The 23670-nt window shown below is 38.0% G+C and overlaps 1 protein-coding gene across 1 annotated transcript; it reads right to left on the bottom strand.

The window, feature by feature from the left end:
- Positions 1 to 839: 839 nt before the first annotated feature.
- Positions 840 to 23670, bottom strand: LOC146464791 (uncharacterized). The gene is made up of 42 exons (XM_085129628.1): positions 23462 to 23670; positions 23310 to 23370; positions 21598 to 21650; positions 20968 to 21041; positions 20441 to 20510; positions 19896 to 19982; positions 19445 to 19546; positions 18883 to 18943; positions 18616 to 18668; positions 18390 to 18533; positions 17792 to 17878; positions 17178 to 17228; positions 16973 to 17068; positions 16801 to 16861; positions 15980 to 16032; positions 15243 to 15386; positions 14663 to 14749; positions 14192 to 14254; positions 13654 to 13714; positions 13336 to 13388; positions 13026 to 13099; positions 12442 to 12511; positions 12114 to 12203; positions 11919 to 11981; positions 11226 to 11286; positions 11016 to 11068; positions 10562 to 10635; positions 9481 to 9550; positions 8981 to 9067; positions 8783 to 8833; positions 8639 to 8699; positions 5610 to 5662; positions 4880 to 4953; positions 4528 to 4597; positions 4364 to 4450; positions 4090 to 4152; positions 3702 to 3762; positions 3459 to 3511; positions 2839 to 2912; positions 2333 to 2402; positions 2003 to 2089; positions 840 to 1025 (listed from the first exon to the last, which is right to left on the bottom strand). Exons 1-42 carry the CDS (start codon positions 23547 to 23549, stop codon positions 958 to 960), a joined length of 3063 nt encoding a protein of 1020 aa, XP_084985754.1. The 5' UTR covers positions 23550 to 23670; the 3' UTR covers positions 840 to 957.

A 23670-nucleotide genomic window follows, 5' to 3' on the forward strand; every position in this document is an offset into this window, starting at 1 on the left:
CGGTGGTCTGTGCTTTCGCGGTTCGCACGCAGACGGTCGTGAATGAATCTCTTCTAAAGATCTCTTTGCCCTTTTTGATGAACGGAGAACGATTAAAATAAATACATCTGGGAAAAAGATAACAATCTCAACCTTTAAAGATCACCGCTTGGCAACTTTGCATTTTGCTCTCTAACGCGAAAAGTCCGCAAGTGAATCTTGAATTATGACAATAGTATAGCAAACCCCTTACAAGAGCTGTTAAATCGATGATCGATGGCAATCGACTGAATGCAAATAAATATTGGAAATCGATAAACAATCGATTACACGTGTTCTTCTGATCATGATTCGATCAATCATCGATTTCCAATAAAGTTCGATCAATTGTTATCGATTGATGTGGATTGTCCTACCAAAAGTGTTTGATATTCCTGTGGGGACTTATAGCGGGAATGAGGCTATCGAGTTCGGTCCCATGCCTCAGAGAGACAGCTCGGCTCGCTCGATAAGCGCGGGTAGGTATGGTACCGAGGCTGGGGATGAGAAACGAAATCGGCCCCCACCCAGCCCTGGTCTATATAGGGTTAACTGGACATCGAAAGATGATTAACGTCCACGTAATGATTTGTAAGAAGTCCAGTTGGGAATTGATGTCAAATTGTGGAACACCGATATATAAACATATGTACGATAACGAGGTTCAGTATATGACGAACCCCCTGTTTTAACGAAGACAGTTTTCCAGTCCCTTGGCACCTCGCTAAAACGGGGTTCCACTGTATATTCTTTTAGTAAAACAGTTTAATATTAATTGTAATACAGAGACACCCAAAGTTACAAGTTAAAGCTTTTTACTGAACAGTTGTTTATTTACGAAAATCAGTTAAAGTTTGCGAAGTTTAAGAAATCTAAGAAACGTATTTGAATTTGTTTCTAAACCGCAATTGGTTTATGTTCGTTGTTTGAATGTTTTTTTTATAACTCGTCTTTTGGTCTTGTCATCGTCTTGACCTTGTCTAAAGCTCTCTGCATGGATCTCACAACTGCGTAAAGAAAAAAAATAGAAACATGAGAAATGGTCTTAGCCTATTCCAGTCGTTCAGAGATAAGAGACTGGAAAGACTTGCATAGCAGTTTTCTACGCGCCGCTCTCCACTATCTGAACACCTCGAACAGATTAAGTGGTCCTTACTTAATAAAGAGAAAAACTTCAAATATGTGTTTGTGACGTTTTAGATCGTCGATATTGGTATGTCTTCTCGCTTTTGACATGAAAATCCTAATATGCAACCGGAGGTTCTTACGGGGACTTCAATTGAAGCAGTTTTCTCGTTTCTTTAATTTTCTCTGTTTTTTGTTTTGTTTTTTGTTGTTGTTGTTGTTTTGCTTTTTTTATTCAAACAAAACTATTAGTAGCCTGTAAGGGCATGCAGACGCCTTTTCAGGCTTTTGTTTTACCCACCGGCAAAAGATCTCCTTTTCGAGGCAGTAAAACAAAGGTCGGAAAAGGAGTCAAAGCAGGCTAAACTATTAGTTGTTGAACGTCTTTGGTAGACGTCGATTTTGGAAGGTATTCTTGCGGTTCATCTGACCAATCATATCGAAAACAAATGAAGGATTTTAATACTTAATCTTTTTAATTTAATTTAAAATCAAACGATTGCGAAGCGTGCACTCAGCTGTCGTATAAAAGAAGTGGGAACCAACGGCTTCGCTTTGTCATACTGTTTTCTTCCTTGTAAAATAAGATTGGTTAAACGGCGGAAAAGGAACGCGGGCGTCCGGCAAGCAGGCATTTGTGAGGAGAGTAATACGACGCCCCTAAAAGCGACTGCTTGGGAGTTTACCACAGCTATGGATTTGTTTTGGTCCTTCCACTGATTGTTTAACGAATGTTTTCGCTGATTCGCTAAAACATATTTTAAGAGGTTCTTAAACAATTTATGTAGACTTCAGACTGGCAATCTGACAACAAATTGAGCACAAGTACACTGCCAGCAGTCAAGTGACAAACACTAACCAGCGGTTGCTTCCCAGTAGTAATACTTGCTTTCCTTGTACACAGTACCCGCATTGGAAATCTTCTCCATCACGTTACCTAGAGGATCTGAAGTATTTAAGAAAAAGAACAGTAAATCAGCTTTCACTCGCAAATAAGGTTATCAAGTTATAATCCGACGTAATGCCACAGCAAGTCCCTGTTTCTGCCAGTCACAATCAATCAATCAATCAATCAATCAATCAATCAAACATGTTTTTCTTAATCCGGCGCCATCATCTGGGCGCTGCCACATGTTTGGGATGGCAGGAGTGAAAGAAAGGAAGAAATCAAATTTAAATTTATACCAACCCATAAACATGACTCTTGGAATATAAGCGCCGTCAATGTCAAACTTCTTTGAGTGAATATCAAACTCATCCTGTGAAAAAAAAAAAGAAATAACAAAAATTTGAACTTTGCATAGATGATTTGAATATTTTGGCTTCGTGGATATAGCCATAAAGGAAATGAAAACTTTGATGAAGATAACTTTAATCAATTCCCCGTGATGAATGCAACAAAACTGAAATGAAAGCTCTGAAAGGAATCCAGTTCTGGACAAATAACGGGGCGAACATACCGGCTGACTGAACGGGGAAAGTAAGTCAGATTGTGTCTCTGCGATTTCAGGAAGGCTACAGGCACTCGGAACAGTATATACACGGCATAAGGGGAAAATAGCTTGGGAGATTTAACGCTTGTTTTGCAGTTTAGTTCGTGACGTAACTGACGAAATTTTAACCAACTAAAAGTAAAAAGCTGCTGAGTTATTTGAAATTAACGCTTTCAGTGATGAGACAATAATTTTAACAAACCTCCACATTAACCATGACCAACTCTTTGCTGAGTTCCTTGATCTTCTCAGATGCGGCAAATTTGGGCTTGAAAGCTGAAAAATTATTAATGATACGATATATGAATGGATAATATATGTCAATGTATATTTTGGATATATAAAATTTGCAGCTCAACTTAGTCCCCTGCTCATCCTCGAAACTGGGCCAATTTCGATCGTTGAAGGGTAATGTCACTTAAGTTTCACTTTTTCTCTCTTTTCTGCCTATGATTAATAAAAAAATACTGAAACTTTGGCAAAGATTCAAGGGATATGCCACAAACGTTCATAACTAAGGTAGTCCTGACACCAGTAGTCGATTCCAGATCTACTCAACCCTTCATACCTTCCGCTTGATTCGGTTATCTTCATACTTAAGCCAAGATTTTAACAAATTGAATTGCATACGACTTTTTCCCTTTTCTAAAGCAAAATAATACTCTGGTGACAGTAAATTTGTTATAACTGGGCTCACAATAATGCTTTCCTCAAAATGTGTAACGGAGAACGACTGGAATTTGAGTGAAAGGAAAAACTGACTTAAATACTCGAATAATAAAAGTTAGTTAAATATTGAATAATTTGTTTTCAGTTACATACCCTGACAAGCACTGCACCAGCTCTTGTGAATCAACAAGAATATCGGCTTCCAGCTACAAAAAGGAAACGTAAAACAGAATGTGGATGACAACTTTACCTAACACATCTCGCTGACTTTTGAGTAAAGTTAGAGTACGCATGTGCAATATCACGCCCGGCATTTCGGCAATATTAAGACAACTAAAGGGCCGCGGGCCAATCGCAGCACGTGTGATAATACAGTTGTTCTCAAATGTCTGTCACCTCTTTTTTGCCTCTACATAAGCATCCTCTAGCTTCATCCAGTTTATTTCTTTGCCCAATCCTAAAAAAAATCAATATGGTTTTCAGTACCTTATAGATGGCGAAAAAACAGACAAAAATAAACTGTAGATAATCATTACTTGCTTCCACTAAAAGGACATGCATTTTTCAGTTTAATGAGTCAGGTTTTTGCTTGACAGGAGCATCGCTTTAGAGTAGTTTGTCTCGTGAGCCATTAAGTATTTGCATCCTGAATGCTCATGCAAGCGTACTTGTGGTCCTGCATGATAAATTTATATTCGTTTCATATTCCGTTCCTTTTCTGATTTCAAGATCTTTTAATTATGTTGGTGGTAACTTTTACTTAATTAAATTTATTTCACTTTACCTCTATCCAATGACGGTGGTGGCTTAATGAGTTTCTTCAAAGCTGTTTTCATTGTGTGTATCACTATAAATCAAACAAAAAAATACTTAACAGAGTCCGCAATAAATGTAAAAAGCTGCATACTGTTAGCTTATTTCTCAGATAAATTCCCTGCTAATGGAATTGCATGTAACTCCACCTGATCGGAACCGATTAGAAAATATATTATTTCATAGAAAATCGTTCAAAATATGCTTTAAAAATGAGAAAAATATCGATCGAGCTCATTACTTACGTTCTTCGTCGTCGTTGTAGAAGAACTTGTACTTGATGTATTCTAGGTCATTATTGTGGAGGTCTTTTTGTACCTTTCCTTCGTGATCTATGACAACAAAGAAAAGTATAAGTATTACGATGTAGAACAATTTGTGATAAAACTTATCGAAATGAAATACTCACTTAGGAAGAAAACTCGTGGAAAATATTTTCCATCCACGTCAAATTGCTCTTCTTTCGGCTCCTCGTCATCCTGGTAACATGAATCAAATTACAACAATAAGAGTTTTTATTCTTTTCTCCACCATATTGATACTGGTTTTTTCCTTTCGTTCTTCTTCCTGTTTTCCTCTTCCCTTTGTCCTTCCATACAAAGAAAACTAAACTTGAGGTGACATTTCTTCAGGGAAAATGATAATTTTTCATTACAATTCAATTCCAAATTTGTTGGATTGAGTAAAGTCTTACACAGATATTCCACCAAAAAGAACTTTTGGATGCAAATAAACAATTGAAATATCCATATAGTACTAACCTCGACATTTATCATGACAAACTTCTTACTGAGCTCGGCGATCTCTTTAGAATCTGCCACAATTGGTTTCAGTGCTGAGAAAAAGTAAACAAAAGATTTGCCTGAATGCTAACAGACCAATGAACCTCGGAACAGGAGCACTCGAATCACCAGGTGAACGTACGTATACTCTTTTGAATTGATTAAGGCGTTAAGATTATGATAACGGCTTGCCATGAAGTTGTTGTCCCATATGAACGTTTTCCATTCACTTAGTTCGACCCTACCACTCTAGTTCATACTTTTTCCACGCCATTTGTCACTGTGTAGCAATGTCTGCTGCGGACACTTTGTAAATAATTAAATAAATAAATAAATGAATAAATACATAAATAAATAAATAAATAAATAAATAAATAACGCCGAGTTAGGTAGTAAGACTTAATTGTATGCGACATATGCTGACAACAAGCCTTACGGCTGGTTTCCATATGATCGCGGATCGCAGATCGCAATAAGGTCTGCGATCATATGGAAACCAGCCTTTAGATAGAACATGGTTCTATCTTCTGCGATCGCGATCGCAGAAGTAGTTTCCATATGATCGCAGACGATCGCAGACCTTATTGCGATCTGCGATCCGCGATCGTATGGAAACCAGCCTTTAGCGTTTCGTACAATGTACCGATGAGTGTTCCGGGTCCTTGAGGCTGTTACAGCACCTTTGAGATCTAACTGAAACATGCCATACCTTTGCATGCTCCGCACCATGACTTATGTATGATCAACATTACTGGCTTTTCACTGTGGAATGTAAACATAATATAAAGTAGGTAAGATTTAAAATATACACAAGCATTACTTAAAAAGTTAGTTCTAAAATATAAATGAAGGCAAGTATAAAACTGTTTCATAGATCAGGGCCGTACATAGCGCGGGGGCAGAGGGGGCAGCTGCCCCCGCCAGGAAAACGTAATTTGTTCCTAACGTCACACTGATCACAAGAAAATCGACTAATTGACTCAAAAAAAATTCCTTCAATGTGAATTCCAAATAATTATTTTGGAAAATCTTTTGAGGCAAAAGCCAGGTCGGTTTTCTTATGAAAATTATGATTTTGTCAGTTTGGGCTGCCTATGGTTTAGAATTTGGTGTGCAGGGCCGTAGCCAGAAAAAAATAACGACTGAGGCAATATCCATGGTTGAATTCCCCGCCTAGCTGTTTAGGGTCTTAAATATGATGGCTACGTTTAAACAAAACACTGAGATCAAACCTTATTTGACAAATTTCGCTAGGAGCCCTAAAGGACAAATAGATCTAGAGATCTAGGTGTTTTGGGGGTAAAGGGGGGGGGGGGGCTATTTAAATGCTACTTTAGGGGATCTGTATTCTTATATGCGACTTTTTAATGTGTTTGTTGGTGGTTTGTTTCTTTATGAAGGCCTTAGATAACAACGACCTAAACCAGGTTCGGCTGACCAGTGGTTTCGTGAAAAGTAGGGTTTGTTGGGGGTGCTCAGTCTCGCAGGCTCATAAAACCTGGTCTCGGACGTTCTTATTTGGGGATTTTCGTTTCTAAAAGGCAACGAATTTAGCTGTTAAATGCCAGCGTGATTCGTCTGTTCCCACTAGCATCCCATCGCTGCAGCACCTCGAGCGGGTCCACAGGGATTTCGCTGTGGACATGGGCTAATGCAAGGCCATTCAGCCTGTGCTAAAATACTGAATGTGACTGGGCTGAAAGCCTGGCCTTAGCAATTACGCCCGACATTAAATTTTATGCAACTCACTCCAAGTCTTCAACTTGCGGAGAGCGCTAAAGCTGCGCTCGCACGAACAGCTTTCTATACTTAGTCGCGCTGTCGCCTGTCCGTTTTCGGCCTCTACAGACTCTACAACTTCTTTCCCACCATCTCCGGTGGCTTCGTCAATGACATCACTATCTTTACTAGATGGACTGAAAGTCAAAGTTGCTTAGCTAAATAATGTCAAAACAAGCTTAAATTTTGTTTCGATTCAGTATTGAGAAGCGCTGAAAGCATGTTATGAGAGCATCTACTTAACGCTTTCTTTGAAAAAAGCTGTTGATTAGATAGAACGTTCCCTGCTAGCAGAGGTTTCTGACGGCAGAGACCTCTGCTAGCAGGGAAATAGAACGCTGCATTTTGATAGATTTTCCTCACTCAGATCAGAGAAGACAGAAGACTCGAGAAATGGCGTCAAAACACATTAAAACGAGGCAGTTTTCTTTAGGACGTCGCTACCTGGTTAGCATGAATTTTTGCTTAATTTTTCTCATCTGTAATTCAGGCCACTGCCTGATTCGCGTTATCATTAAACATAATACCATGTTGCGTTAACATTTTTTTATATTTATTTAACTGTTTCTGAATTTATTTGCTGCTGGTGCCTTTCTTTCTCCTTCAAAAAAAAATCTTACTTTCCCCGAAAAAAAAAAAAACAATGACTGAGGCAAGTGCCTCGGTTTGCCTCATACTGGCTACGACCCTGGTGTGTAAATAAAGACTGACAAGCCTACGCCACTTTCTGGCGTGTATTTTAGCCTTTTTTAAATCTAGCTTATACAAGTATGTTTTTTTTTTCAGAGATAAATTGGTTTTAAAAGTTTGCGCTGCTTGCAAGTATTTGTAGCGGGTTTGGATTTAACCATCATATGTTCATCATCCGACAGGTCATTTGCGCCTAATGATTTTTGAGTTTCCTCTTTTGAATTCTCTTCGTTTTGAATATGACCTCTTATTCCGTGTGTTCAACGACGGTGTTTTTATGCCACATAGGGCAGTTCAGCTGGGTTTGGCTTGGCTCTTTTAAGTGCTTGATAGTTTTAACGGCCTTTCTTGTTGAGATTTGTGTAATGTTAGGACAGAAATTAATCATTGCTTGTATCATGCAATGAGCTTCATTCTGTAATTGTTGCAATGCCGGGCCCGGCTATTAGTGTTTTGTCACAAGGAGTTGTGTTTCTTGGCACGGCTATTTGGTTTTTTAGTTCTCTAGTAATCGTTCTAGCGTGTTATAGAGCTATGCAACGTGTCACAGTAATACTGAAAAGGCTTGAATTGTATTTAAATAACGACTGTGTTTTTACAAATGCTTCGCTCCACTGATATAGTGCGTTTGAATTGTGGAAGCTCAGCGATTTTCTCCCTTTGTTTACAGCAGTGCATCGATTGTGTTTTAAAATGAGAGACAATATTTGCTTCAAGCTAAACAAGACGTTAACTCCATAAAAAGTCATGACAATTTAAAACAAAAAGCATCAGTGTGTGTGTGTGTGTGTTTTTTTTTCTCTAAACGTCGTAGAGGCAACTTTCTGTGTAGGAGTGAAAACAAAATTAATGTCCAACTAGAAACCTTGTCTGCATACGGTAGACCCCTGTGAGGGGTGTGCGGAGTTTGCCCCCACAGACAAAAAATCCTAGGTACGGCCCTGTAGATACGGAGATTTTCGCTGCAACTAAGCCCGGTTTCTGTAGCGTGAAGCAAATAGGAGTATTGCTACTCCCCCCTGGTTGGGATGCTAGTCCATCGCAGGGTCCAGCAGTATGTGGCCAGTACCCTTTCATACACCGGCGGGGTGGAGAGAGACAATGCGGAGAAAAGTTTCTTGTCTAAGGAAACAGCACGACAGAAGACCCTAGACTTTGAACCACTGAACTTCAAAGCTGACGTTCAGCGCGCTGACCCTGACTACATCACCGCACCTCCACTCGATTGAATAATCATACTGAGTTAATTAACTTGAACTTAAAGGCTACCTCTTCTTTGCTTTTTCAAGGCCTTCCTCCATTGTCATCCAATCGATATTCTTGCCAAATCCTGAAAAACAAAGTATGAGTGTTTAGTGATTAGAATCGTGTACGCCTTGAAAAACAGTAGGAAAGTCGCAAAACAAAGCATACCTCTGTCTAGAGCTGCCGGTTCTGGTATAAGCTTCTTCATGGACTTGACAACTGGAAAAAGAGCTCAATATGATTAACTACGGTCAAACATTATCAATAGGAAAAACACATCAACAAATTAACAAAACAGAATAGAAAAACCAAACAAACAAACAAAGGTTAGTTCATCATAGTTTCCCACAAAACTCCAATACTTACTTTCTTCAGGTGTCTTGTAGAAGAACTTTGTTTTGTCAAGATCACTACCTTCGTTATCTATTTCCTTCTTCAATTTTCCTTCGGGATCTGCCATAAAATATTGGGAAAGTAAGCATCAAAGCCCAAAACGAGAAAACAGCATTTGACCATAACATACAAATATTAACTTTGGTAGAACCTCAGAAACTAAATGCTACTGCAACATTTCAAATAACTTGATCCTAATGACAAAATCAGATGACACGCTACCCTTATTTTTTTACAAAATAATAAAGGGACTGCCTTGGTCTACGCCATAATCCATTTGTATAAAACATGTAGTTGGTCATTACACTGTAATCCCAAGCTAAATATCTTCATGAATAGGTCGTCGAAGTTTTTGGCACTTGCTAACGTTTACACGCATAAAATGATGCAAGATCCAAGTTTCTCCAACCTGTGTTTGTAACTTATTGCTGCTGATAGATCGATACTGAGTGTAAGTTTTAAGTTTTAGATACCTAGAAAAACAATCCTTGGAACGTAGGAACCATCCACGTCGTATCGACCATCCTCTGGTATTTCCTCATCCTAGGAAACAAGTAAAGGAGTGGAATGGAGGGACTGTCTTAGTCTATGTGATAAGCCATTTGTATAACACATGTAGTTAATCAACACACTTTTAATGGGAAGCAAGTAACGGCGTTATCTAATATTAACTGACGGCACAGTCGGTCTATTACTCTAGTTGTCTGACTGACTGACTAACTGTATGAATGACTTGCTAAATGACTGATTAAGGACGGTGCCTACTAATAGCGAAGTATTTTTGCGCGGTTTTTCACTATGCGGGAAAAGTAGATCTTAGTAGCGGCTATTGAAATCCAAAAAGAAAATTGGGGGTAACCTCGCATTTTTTTTGGAGATAACCAACCATCAATTATTCTAAAAAGCGGCAAAATACAAAGCAATGTATGGCGCTTTTTTCCAAATTGAAGCTTTATTATCTCTGAGAAATGCATGGTTACCCCCAATTTTCTTTTTGTATACCAAAATCACTTGCTAAGTTCTGCTTTCTCTGCATAGTTTTAAAACGCGCAAAAATATCCCTGTTCTAGTAGGCACCATCAATAGGAAAACCGAGTGTCTCGAGATGCGCAGAACGTATGCGCAGTAACAATAGTAGGCACCGTCCTTAACTAGCATGCTGGCTGCCTCTCTCCCTAACTATTTGACTGACATATCCACGATCGCGATCATAACTCGGCCAAACTTCCAAGTCGGGAACATTTTCCCCTATATACGTAACTCGCAAAGCAATTTTTCGTCACGAGACAAGTTGCGAAGAGAGAGCCGTTACACGCGCAGTTTCGTCCGCAACTGGCGTCCTTAGCTAGCAGTTTTTTCGGTTTTCACGATATCTGATTGTCATTTGCTTTTTGCCAGTCTTCTTGGAAAAACAAAAGAAAAAAAAGCGAAGAAAGTAAAAGAAAAAAATGAATTTGTTGAGACAGTTTACCACATTTCTTAAGCTAGGACTTTCACGCTGATATTTTTATCCTTTGCCAGAATCCGATTTGTTTAAAACATATTCACCCTTACCTCGAGGTTCACCATGATAAAGTTTTTACTGAGTTCAGCAATTTCCTTTGATTCAGCAATTTTAGTTTTGAGGTCTGCAATAGAACATATGTTGGAACTTAGTTTGATACGATAAAAGTGCCTCTATCTATGCTGTACTAAACTATATTACTATGTTCTAAGAAAGCGGAAGCTTTAGGCTGGACCTCTTCCTAGTTGAGGTTTCCCCGTCACCAACTTACTTGTATATATGTGTCACTATATGTAATCATCCTGTAATGTGTGAAAAAAATAAATAATATTCTTTCTTCTTAGACTCTTCTTCTTCTTCTTCGTCTTCCATCTTTTTTTTTCTTTTTTTTTTTTGTTTTTACTATTTAGTTATTTAAACTTGAATTTTTCTATTTTTATAATCAGTACCACTTTAAGTCGTGTTTAAAAAGGCGATAAGATATGCGTTGTTTGACTAACTTACCCTGACTGATCTGGCACCAGCTTCTATGTAGTACCATCATAATGGGCTTATTGCTGAAAAGAAAAAGAAAAATCATAAGTTTTAACAGAAACGTTAGATACTGCAGGATTCCTATATATGCTGTAGAAATTGTAATCAGCGTTGTCAGATTCCACCTTGTGAACGCGAGCCTAATATAAATAAAAGATTCTGATAGATGCCTGTACTTACGATTGCTTTGCCTCGTTGAGGGCGTGGTCAAGTTTCATCCACTTGAAATGAGCACCAAAACCTAAAGCAGCAATTAAGTAAATAATGGTTATTGTAATTATTGTAACCGTAGTAGAAAATATATACCAAAGTATGGACATTTTATAACATTTACATCCAGCATCGCCAAGAGAACAGACCGCAAACAGGAACATTAACTTTGAAACAAGTGTTAATTTTTATTATATAAAATATTAATACAAGCCGAGTGAAATCTTTAATATATAATAATAGGAAACATATTTATACAGGATAACTGTTAGCGACGTAGGTCCATGACACAAGAACAAATCAAAGGAATGCAAACAAATAAAAGTAACTTATTCATAACATGAAAAAACAAAAGAGGAACCAAAAATTAAAAATATTGTTCAAAATTATACCATCTTCGCAGCAACAGGTTCATTTTCTTGATTCTAATCTAAGTTTATCTACGTACATTTCCAAAAGGACATGGGTTATTATCTCAGTATGATAGACGGAGCTAATCATAATCAAACCAAACTAGTAATTAGGGGAAGTCTATACGATAACTCAAGTTGTCATTACTTATAAAATGAAATGGACATCTTCCAGGAAGAACGAAGTTACACCATTGAATAGATGGACACCGGCATGCTGGTACATGGTTTGAAATCAGGGCCAGATACGTACCTCTGTCTGGTGCAACATTCTTGTCTACTCCTTTCTCGAGAACTCTCTTCATCATAGCAACAACTAAATTAAAAGTAAATCAATATCAGAGCGTGCCCTCGCAAAACATAACTCCTAAAATTCCGAAAAGAAAGTTATCAATAAAAAAAACTGACATTGTCTATCTCACTGTATTGTATAACTTGGTAGTCTTACTTTCTTTAGGTTCTCCGTAGGCGTACTTATAATCCTTGAAGACAGGATCAGTGTTATGGAATTCCTTCAATATCTGGCGTGTAAAAGGATCTGAAAAAAAAAATGTAGAAAACAGTCGGTATGCTTGGCGACGGAAAGGAACTGGAAACAAGAGGATAAATTGAGAGCTCTACGTTTGAGCCGCCTTTGTGTGAGTAAAAATCAAAGCTAGTGACATTTTGAGTGTCATCGAGGGTGAGACTCAACAACGATCAAGTTCTAACTTCTTCGCTCGTGAGAATTTTGAAAGAAATGGTGACATGCCTACAAAATTCAACAACAGACAAACCTATGAAGAACATTCTGGGAGCATAGGCGCCATCCACATCATATTTTTCCCCTGCTTTTCCATTATCATCCTAACAAAGACAACATGAGATAGTTGGAGGAATTTTTATGGCAGAAAACATAACAAAGTAGAGCTAACGACAACAAATGTCACAGTGCTTTCTTGTAACATGCAGACGAAACAGATATTTCACGTGATACATAGACTACAATTCTATTTCAAGTAATACATTGTAAGTTTACGGCAATTAAGTTTACAAGTTTATTTGAAGCTCGCACACAAATATACACATTTGCGATTTGCAGTTAACAGAACAATACATTTATCAACAATAAAGATTAATTTAATTAACAAAATTTAAAGCTGTGTGTGCAGAGTTTGGGGCACCATAAATAACTAAAATTAACGAAAACAGCAGTTTTTAATTTTAGTTTTGCTCGGAATTCATCAGTTCCCTCTCTTTTAAGCTCCTCTCTCTACTAACCCCCTTCCTCACTATCTTGAGGCCTGAAAAAAAAAAGTCACCCCCTCTCACCCTCCACATTTTTCACTTTCACTATTACCTTTTTCTCTTTAACACTTACTTCAATGTTGATCATGATAAACTGTTTGCTTAAGTCAGTGATCTCACTGGACTTGGCAACCTTCTTTTTCAAACCTTTGGACAGAAAAAAGAGCAACAACATGTAAACAAAAGGCAAATTTTCAAAGACAGTGCAGTGGCTCTCCGCGTTTACGCGTGAAGTTTTAAAATGAAACAAAGATTAATTATTTGCAATCTTTTACTATTGTTCAGTTTTAATCACCATATTATTAACAGTAATGAAAGAATATAATCGTGGTACTCAGAATCTATATATTCTAATGTTTTTAATTAAATAACTTTTCGCTTACTTTTGCAGGCCGAGCACCATGACTTGTGAACAATCACCATTACTGGCTTGTTGCTGCAAATAGAGTACGAAACGTATGCATTTACTAGTCACCAGCTTTATGATGTGATTTACCATCTGAAATGTATATGAGTTAATGATGCCATGATAAGTGGTGAGTGCGAACTATTTTATGCAGTCTTGCAGAGGTGTATCGCGATTTGTTAATTAGAAGGACGGGTGGGCGTGGTTTCGAGAAACAAGCTTATATGTTAGCTTATATTTTATACATTTCGGGCCAGAAAAGGAGGTAGATTCAGAAACAAGGTTATTTTCTCACCTTTCTTTTGCCTTTTCAAAACCTTCTTCGGCTGAATGCCATTCGATATCTTTGCCCCATCCTGTTAAGAATCAAACATTATATCATCAGTATACTCCGTGACCAGATGACACAACAAGTTTAATAAACCTAGGCCAAAATAATAAGTAAGGGTTAGACGGCAAATTCATACCAGATCAAATAAAGTACAAATAAATATAATTTTGATTTCCTTTAACTTTCAGTTTGTGGTTAACAGTCATAAATTATTTAGTTGGTGGTTGGAAGGCCTTTGTTTCTTCTACAAATGGGACCCACTCAGATGATTAAAGAAATGAAACAGAATTTTCAGTGAATAATCACGGTTGCGTGGAGTGCTGCAACAGAAACAAAAGCTAAGAAAAAACAAATGAGCTGACCCCGCTCCCTCCCCACCACCCGACGGAATCAGATAAGGACAGCTTTCAGCTTCTGGATTTCAGCAGCGTAATGGAAATATGTTTGTTATTGTTTTTCAGTGTTAAGATACATGATAAGCATGATTCTTAATGTTATCTACCGTTGTCAGAGACAGCCTTGGATTGGTCCTCATTCTTCAACGCTTTTCTCATAACTGCAACCACTGAAAGGGACAGACAATGGGAAAAACAGGTTTACTCTTTCTTCCGTTTGAATTGGTCATGGTAACACTAGCATGGAGCCGCAGTGGTTCAGTGGTTAGCGTGTCAGACTTTCAATTAATCGGAATTCAGTTTTGATCGGAATATCAGAGGGTTCGGTGGTTCGGCGACATATTGCTGGGGGTAGCCGTTCGATGGACTAGTATCCCATCCAGCAGGTGGGAGTAGCAACTCTTAGTTGCTGAATCAGAATGCTACTCAGATCGGGATACGTTCCAGTCAAATATCTACCTTGGTAGCACCAATACTGGCTATGTGCACGGCAGTAGTTATGCTTTGGTCATTCACTTGACTACTTGTTTTTCCTCATTACTAAATTTGAATGGTTAAAATCTAAAAGAATTACTTACACTCTTCTCCATCCGGGTAATAATATTTCACATGCTTGTGTTTTGTTCCCTCGTTCCATAACTCCTTCTCCACATTTCCGTTAGAATCTACAATAAAATGAGTAATATACTGAGCAAACCAGAAGCACACGATCGAGTGTGGGAGAGAGTGGATATACATACATTATGAGAAAAAGTATATCATTATGCATGGATCAACGTTCCAAAGGTGTAAAACCTGAGAAGCTCTTCAACAATACTCTGTTAAATAACTGAATTCGTGACGACTGGTTTTACTACAAAAAACAGTGAAACGTGGAACAGTGGTAACAAAGCTCGCAAAACGTTCGTCAACTGAAAAGTTTTCTAGTCGAATTATTTAAAATAATTGACACCGTGCATAATTAGGTTTGGTTTGATGACCAAGCTCCCTCCGCCCGTTGTCCTCCCCCCCCCCCCCCCCCCCCCCGTCTCAGTTCAAACGTAACGAATACAGCATTGGTCGTTGTTTGAAAAGCATGCTCACGTTGTTAAAACGTAAGCAGACAGAATCTCGATCTACCTCAGTCTGTTTGTGCTGTTTTCTGGCGGTCAAACTCACCTAAAAAGAAAATCCTTGGTACATATTTGCCGTCCACATCAAACTCTTCTCCTTTTGGTTCGTCATCATCTTCCGTGTTCACCATCACGAAATTCTTGCTGAGTTCAGCAAATTCCTTGTGTTTTGCCAACTTGGGTTTCAAGGCTATTTTTGAAAAAGAACCGGTTATTTCGTCAGTCATTTGCAATGGTCTGGAACAGATGTCTTTAAGAATTCCCTTGAACAATGGAAATATTTCATTCGTTACACGGGCATCTTTGACTCCAATATTGCTTTGACAAAACATGAACTGTCTCTACCGCAATTAAAGTCATAAAAGGAATTTTACCAAGGTAAGTTAAATCCCGGCCGCGCAACTACTGCTAAAACTCGTTTAAAATGCACGCATTTTTGTTATGTTATGACAAAATGGGCATATCGATCTGGATACCAGTTGAATGTGCTTCCCTGCTCCCTTAACTTACTAACTTACTTATGACTCACCAAGATATGATTCATTTCACGTATTATGTTTGGTTTTATCAACAGAGTTAATTTGGCCACCGTAAAGATATCCGAGTGCATGCTACCACTAGCACTGGTGAATCTCTTCAGTTAAGTAACGGTGGTCAAATTACCTTATCAAGCTGCTGATAAAACCAAACATTCGTTTCTACTCCTCCACCGACATGGCATCACAGTTTCTTTTAGAAACTTATCCTTTTATCTTAAATTAAAATACTTTGTCATCTTTTTACCTTTACATGAACTGCACCAAGATTTGTGAATGATCAAGAGCATCTTCTTGTTACTGCGGTGACAAACGTTCGTTAGTAATAAGAAAATTACGGTCAGTTTAATTATAAAGTCCTCAAAATATCACAAACAGTCAAGGAAACAATTCGAAGGCTGTTCGATTGTCATGACCGCCAATATGTTGTCGAACTCAGTGAGGACCGTTGCCTCAAAAACAAATAATTTAAGATAACCATGACCTCCTTTAGGAATGCTTCAGTTCGGAATTATAATTAGTCAGTTATAGGGTTTCCTCTGTTGAAGAGAGAGAGGAGGAATTACGCATACACCTTCCCTTAGGCGCCTCATTATTTTTGTTTGCTGAACCGTTTGTCGCCACGGCCAACATGCATTTAAAGGGAACCTCCATTCCGACAAGAAATGGACAGTAACTTGTTGGAAATAGTGTCTAAATTCTAAATTTTAGTTTAAGAAGTAGAAATAACATTCAAGTGTGCTAAAATTAGAAATGATTGTCGCCTATTTTCACTTTTAAATTTCCCGGGCGCGGCCATCTTGGATTTCATGACGTAATACAGTTGCTCTATTGTTTCACACAAAAGAACTTCTGCTTACTAACCATAGCGGCAACCGTGTGACGTCATAAAATCCAAAATGGCGGCGCCCGGGAAATTTAAAAGCGAAAATAGGCGACGATCATATCATTCTGACTTTTAGCACACTTGAATTCTATTTCTACGTTTCAAACTAAAATTTAGAATGCCACGAGTACTATCTTTTCTTTAACGACTGAAAGCTTTACAACAAATGCCATGTAACAAACCTGTTTTTAGCTTCCTTGAGTCCCTTCTCGTAGGACATCCATTTAATGTGATCTCCAAGACCTGTTCGGAGTACAAATATGAACTAAGCCGTTCGAATAAACTTGTAGAGAATAAATCTATTGTCCTCGGGACTGGCAGGGATACGATACACATGCGTTTATAAAACGGTACCTCTTGACAAGTTTTCTTCTGTATCTTTAGGTTTCCACCAGGGATCTTTGTCTTTTGCCTCTTTTTTCTCCTCGTCTTTCTTTTCTTCCGGTTTTTCTAAAGGAAAAGAAGACAATAGATTTACTGTCAGTTCTACTTACACTACTGCAATTTTAAGCTATGATTTCAAGACACCGGCTGCTGTTAGAATAACTTCATTCCATACCTTCAAATCCTGTCTCTTTCATTTTCAGAGCTCTCTTCATCGCTGCTATCACTATACAGGATGGAAATACACGAAATTTGTTACAAGTAAGTTGTAATTTCAGTTAAAGCAAAGGGAGTTTTTACTTATAGTTGACTTTTCGCTGAAGTGGTACCATTTATTTACCATCTTTAATTCTTCTCTTTCATCACACTGAACACTTAAAAAATTGCTGATCATAACATTGTGCAGGACGAGTTTCACATACGTACGACGCAAGTAAATCTAAGGATGGCAGTATAGTAGCCCATGGCGAGTCTGTCAGCCGACGAGCCAATTCAGAAAGTTATGCATTCAATTCAATTTCAATTCAATTTTTATTTTTCACACGTACAACGAGATTCAGTACAATACATAAAAAACAATAAACATTTATATTACAAAGGAGGATTATATTCGATCCCTGTCCGGAAATATATTTTTCTTTGTCCCGCGTTTGTAACACCGACAGTGAATACAGTTTACTTCTCCTCTATACAGCTCCGTTAAAAATAAATTTTGGTTATTTAATTTGTTCAAACTTTTTTATCCACAAAAGAAAGCATAATATCAATATAAATTGACCGCTGACATACATTCCTGTGGACCGCTGTAGTAATATTTCACGTGGGGATGCTTTGTTCCTTCATTCCAAATCTCGTCAATAACTTTTCCTTCAGGGTCTATCAACAGAAAACAGAATATAAAGAAAATGAGTAAAATTCAACTATGATTAGACAAGCGACCAAAAATAACAGACCCCCTCCTCAGCAACTAACAACGACAAAATACAATAGCGCGCAGCGACAACGATGAACCAACAAGACAGAACTGAAGCAAAAAGTGTATGTCTTGAATTTTGTTCTTGTTGTTGTTGTTGTTGTTTTTTGCTTATCACGGGCGCTTTTCATAACGCCCTTCTCACGCACCTTCATTTCTGGGTAAAACTAGCGAGTCCTCGGTGACCCGTTTTAAAATGTACAGCGAAAAATAGAAACAAATAATTAACCACGTAATGCTGCGCACACACACTGGTTTTGGGCCTATGGAGAAAAACCAAAAGCAAGTAAAAGCTGCACTGAGCAGTACCGTTGAAAGTAATACTGTCTATTATGAAAAGTTGGAAAGAAAAACTGAACTGCTTTAACACATATTGACTTTTAGAAGTCAAAGTTTAGCCTCTGTTAAACTCACTGAGAAATAGAACTCTTGGAATGTATTCTCCATCCACTACAAACTGGCTCCCCTTTGGTTCCTCTTCGTCTTCTGTGTTAACCATTACGAAGTGTCTACTCATTTGGGCAAACTCCTTTGAGCCAGCAAGTTTGGGTTTCAGAGCTGCAAAACATTATTTCATTTTTTATTAATCCTCTAAGCGGTGTTAAAAAAATATTTTGCAAACGAATGCAAAATGAAATACCTTTACATGAACCGCACCATGTCTTGTGAATTAGAAGCAACATCAATTTATCGCTATAAGAAAAATCAACTGCGGTTAGTTCAGTGAGGGGGATTCTTTTCCAAGATTAAAAAATTGTTATTGATCATAAACTTTGCTGCCGGAGTAATTTGTGACAATACGGTATAGGGAGAAGTTAGAAAATGTTGACTGAAGAAGAGAATTAAAATAGGTGAAATACGTGGTGTACAGGCAATAAGTCACAAAACTCAAGTTTACAAGTCTCACCTCTTTTTGATCTTTTCTAATCCTTCCTCATATGTAACCCAGTTGATGCGGTCACCAAAACCTGTGTAAATAAACGGAAGTGACCTTTACTGTAAGCTATTCTTTCATTTTCATTAGACTTTTGGGAGTATGAAAACAGATATCCGCGAAATAGGCCATTCAGACCTACTTTGAACCTCATTATGAACCTTAAGTGCAAAGTTTTTATTATGAAAATTAGTTTTCATTCATATGCAAACAAAACTGATTTTCATATGAAAAGCTTTGCGCTTAGCCTCGCTTTCATAATGAGGTTCACAGCAACACGGAAATGGCCTATTGATCGTCTCACTGTATAGCAGCCTCGTTCCCAGGTCTTTCTCCTTGGTAAATTGGGAGAGCCACCACTCCCAGTTTGCAAGGGCCACCCTGGAAACGAAGACGACTATATAGTCGTCCCCGGTACTAACTTGCCCTGAACGCTTAAGCTCGTTGTACGACCCCAAGAGACACAAGATTCTTTTCTTCGATAGCGTAGTGGTATAGTGACAAAACATCGCTTCCATGGCGTTTACTGACTCACCTCTAGCGAGAAAGTTGTTTTCTAGCACCTCTGGTTCTTCTTCGCTTTCCTCTGAAATGTCCCTTCCTTTGCTTTTCAGGACAGAATTCATGCTGTCGACGACTAAACACGTAAAATCAGTTATTGCAAATGCTATTAAATAAGAATTAGACATTATCAGTGATTTAGGTATACCAGTTCATTCCGACTCAGTTCCAACCGCTGGACTAACATAACATAGACAGCGTTTTACACGTATCGCTCGTGTTAAAATCCAGGAAGCAGTTAGACAGGAACTGATAATCGATTTGAACTCAGATTTCCTGAAATATGTACAAATCATTACCTTTAAGAGTATATCGCGCTGCTTTACTGGAAGAAAACCTATCTTTTTGTATACTCAGCGTTATGAAATAATTAACTTGAGTCTTATATATTAATTACTACTTCTGTAACAAAATATTTCTCTTACTTTCAGAAGCTTTTCCATAGTAGTATTTGGTGTCTTTGTGCTTCCCGTTTTTATTGTAAACTTCGTCCATAACCTCACCATCAGGAGCTGTGGAAAGGAAAAATATTTGGTATGTACCTCTCTTACGGTGCTTTCAATTTGTCACAATTGGCCGGCCACTCAGGTCCGTTCGTAAACGAAGGAAGGAAAAGTTTTATGCCAGTCCTTCCAATTTCTTCAAAACAGCGCGTACCAGTAAACTTCGGAGTGATTATTTTTCATGATTTTGCAGCACCATCCCTTCAAATTGACGCATTTGATATACTACAGACTGGCCAGTCTGGCAAATGGAAAGCACTCTAAGATTATGTACAAAAGATACTTAACACCAACCCTCACCACCCGGGCGTGTTTTGTTAACAAATGAAATTTCAGGGAAGTAGTAGCTTTACAAGCTTTCAGAAAAACATTTCCCTGTCAATACTGTCTTAATACATACTATATGAAAACCATTTTGCCAGAAGTGCTTTCTTTACATTTACTGCTAATTGCTGCAATATACTTACAGAGAAACAAAATTCTTGGAATATATCTTCCGTCAGGGCGGTACTTTTCATCTTTAGGTTCCTCCTCGTCCTAAAAGAAGATCTTAAATATTAATTTGTTACTCAGTTTATTCCCTAGTGCTTTCTAGTGTAATTGGTTGGCTGCTCTCCCTCCTCCTCCTCCTCCTCCTCCTCCTCCTCCTCCTCATCATCATCATCATCATCATCATCATCGTCATCATCATGATTCTTCTCCTCTTATATCTTTCTTATTTCATGCATGATCGGCTTTTAAATATACCATCTTTATTTAATATCTTCGTCGTTGTCATTATCATCATTGTCATTATCATTATCGTCATCATCATCGTCGGTGTCGTCGTCGTCGTCTTCGTCATCATTGATCATTATCGTCTTCTTCATAATCGTAATTATCGTCAACATCATCATCGTCACGATCGTTACCTTAAACCGTTGTAATTAGTTTTTTCAGTGTTCATTTTAGATATAATTTTATGTACCATGCAAGTGGGCGTGTTTCACCATACCTCCACATTCACCATAACAAAGTCTTTACTGAGCTTTGCTATATCCTGAGAATCAGCAAATGCGGGCTTTAAGGCTGCGAACGTAAGCAACAAGTTGAGATAAGTTAAGCTCAGTTTATCTTATCCGCTTCGATCAAAGTTCTCATCTATTTCTCTCTTTATTCACAGCAAAAGGGTCTTACTTTCTTAAGAAACCGTAAAATGTCTGGTCATAAACAGACTTGAGTAATGAACAAAAAGAAAAATCCTGGTTTCGTCACTCCTCATCTCTCTCACTCAGAAATGTTAAGCTTTCTTGCATTGTACCTCATGGTCAGCCTGCTTTACGCACTCTAAAGCCGAAACTGAGGCAGGGAGCTAGAATTGCAAACGCCTCACCGGAATTAATAACTCTCTTCTTTTACGCTTGCAATATTTCTAACCTTCTCACAATCTGAACGTCTGTAACAACTCTGAGACAAGCTTGTCTTTAGATAAACGTTTTTCAAGGTATGTATATTTGTTATTATATCTGTGGTCAGGTAAGCTGAAAGTTTTTTCCTGTGGTTGTCAGGCATGCGCTGTAATTAAATTGTCACCAGTGTAATTTTATGTTTACTTCTAGATAATAAAATCGAGAGCAAATCGTACCTTTGCATGCCCCACACCAAGTCTTATGAATGAGCAGCATCAGTGGTTTATCACTGTAGGGAGGAAACAAGTGATTGAAAATAAGTGAACACTTAGTCAATTTACTCTAGTTCGGGGGTTTGAATGGGGTATGCGTATATACTTTTCATTTATTAACTAGTAACAGTAATCACAGCTTAAAAAGTGCAGTCGACATGCCAATAGGCCATTTTCATGATGACGTCATTTTACTACAATTACCAGAATTCATTTCGTTTTCCTTTTCAAATGCAAATTTTGTAATCCCAGTGGACAGCAGAGAACAATAGCCCTAATTAGCATGAGAAAACAAAAACCAGAAGGATTCTGGTAGTTGTAGTAAAATGACGCCATAGTGAAAATGTCCTATTGATAGACCGCATGTCTTTGCGTGAAAATGATGCCAGATTCTTGCATCAAAACGAGGTAAATTTGCGCAACAGAGAAACAAAATGGCCGCCAACCTTGATTTGTTCCACATGCATTTGCACAGTCAGCGCAACGCAAACACAAAATTAGACTTGCGGTTCCCCATTGACGTCCTCCACTGACAGCTCAGTTTTATTGTTTCTTAGTTCAGTACTGGATTCAACTATCAGCCGCGCTCCATTTAGGCCCCCTTGTTAAAACAATTCACTGCTCCCATGTGAAGAAAATTATTCCTAAACGCCAAGATTCAACTACAGTATCGAGAACGGTAAGGCAAGATAAATTAACAAATATTGTTTTATTTCCTTCATTTTTCGGCCGCCTTTTTATGACATGTTTGTAAACTGTCAATTATTTGACCCGATTTGATGGCTTGTTTATCGAGCTCCACTGAAAGCGACTGTGATGCCAACGAAACGCTAAACAGCTGAAGACAAATCAAGTCATGTAATGAGCCTCCGTAAATGTTGCATATATTTTCAATTTCTATAAGTCATGTTTGAATATATAATGATCTGTATTCTTACATCAAAATAAGGAGAAAAGGATATTTAAACGACGGAGAAGAACCGGCTATAGTTGTAGTATTTCCTTTGCTTCACGCAGACTACAGTATTTGCAACCTGCTTTACATTGGCAGATATCATCACAAGTAAAACCTCACATGTGGTGCTGATCAATGAATGTGTCTAAAAAAGCAAATTTTCATTCATCACAGCTAGGACAACGTCATAATCAGTTTTCGGTTTTATTGATCGCATAGTCTGAAAATCGGAGCGCATTTTTCTTTGCTTGCAAATTAATTCTCCTCGCAATCTTAATTATCATTTAATAACACGTGACGCCATTTTAAAGGAGCTCTGAGCGGGCTAGAACGAAAAAGAAAAACACCATTTGCACAATTTAATTTGCTCCATTTCACCTTAAGGGCTTTTTCTTAAGCACACTATACAGTTCTGTTAATAACATAACCCAAGGCCAGTGCGCGCGCAAATGTTTAGTCCGCGCGTCTTGTAAATGTTGCTATAGCAGACAAAGGTTACAAAATTCTATATTCAGGAATATACTGCCTAAAACACTGTTACGTCAAATTGATATGAAAACTGGAAGTTAGGTTTAAGTAATTGAAGGGAATGCATTCTTCAATTGATGAACTTGAATGATTGCCGTTAACGGCTAAAGGTATTGTAGATTGTCTTGTTTTGACTTGGTTTTAGCCGGTTTCAGTTTTCGTTGGTTTGATCTGACTGATAAAACAACCTTACCTCTTTTTTGCTTCTTTTAAACCATCGTCGAACGTTTTCCATTTTATGTTCTCTCCCCAGCCTGTAATTAAATTTTGAAAGTAAAAAACAAATCTGAATTTTACAGCTGCTTTCAATCATATGGTCTCTTTTTCTCCTGTAACACTACATACCTCGGTCAAGTGGTTCCTCTGGCTCGCATAGTACAGAAAAAACTAAATTGAATAAAACTACTACGACGTATTTTGAACACGTCTTCATAATGTGTGGAGCTAAAGATGCGGAGTTCCTTTCTCTGTTCAGCTGCGTTGGTAAGAAATACTTTCAGTGGTAAAGACTGACAATATTTCTTTTAGCCACCCGTCAGAATGTCTGGTTGTCT

Source organism: Pavona decussata, unplaced genomic scaffold (genome assembly GCF_977016875.1).
Source record: "Pavona decussata unplaced genomic scaffold, jaPavDecu1.1 SCAFFOLD_161, whole genome shotgun sequence".
NCBI lineage: Eukaryota > Metazoa > Cnidaria > Anthozoa > Scleractinia > Agariciidae > Pavona > Pavona decussata.

Bases quoted from the DNA above. Each gene is read 5' to 3' on its own strand.
- LOC146464791 (XM_085129628.1), bottom strand. From the start codon at position 23,549: ATGAAGACGTGTTCAAAATACGTCGTAGTAGTTTTATTCAATTTAGTT. The intron at 14,255-14,662 runs GTAAGTAATTCT...TGTCCCTTTCAG, and splicing joins TTACCCGGATGGAGAAGAGT to TGGTTGCAGTTATGAGAAAA. The intron at 13,715-14,191 runs GTAGATAACATT...GATTCTTAACAG, and splicing joins CAAGGCTGTCTCTGACAACG to GATGGGGCAAAGATATCGAA.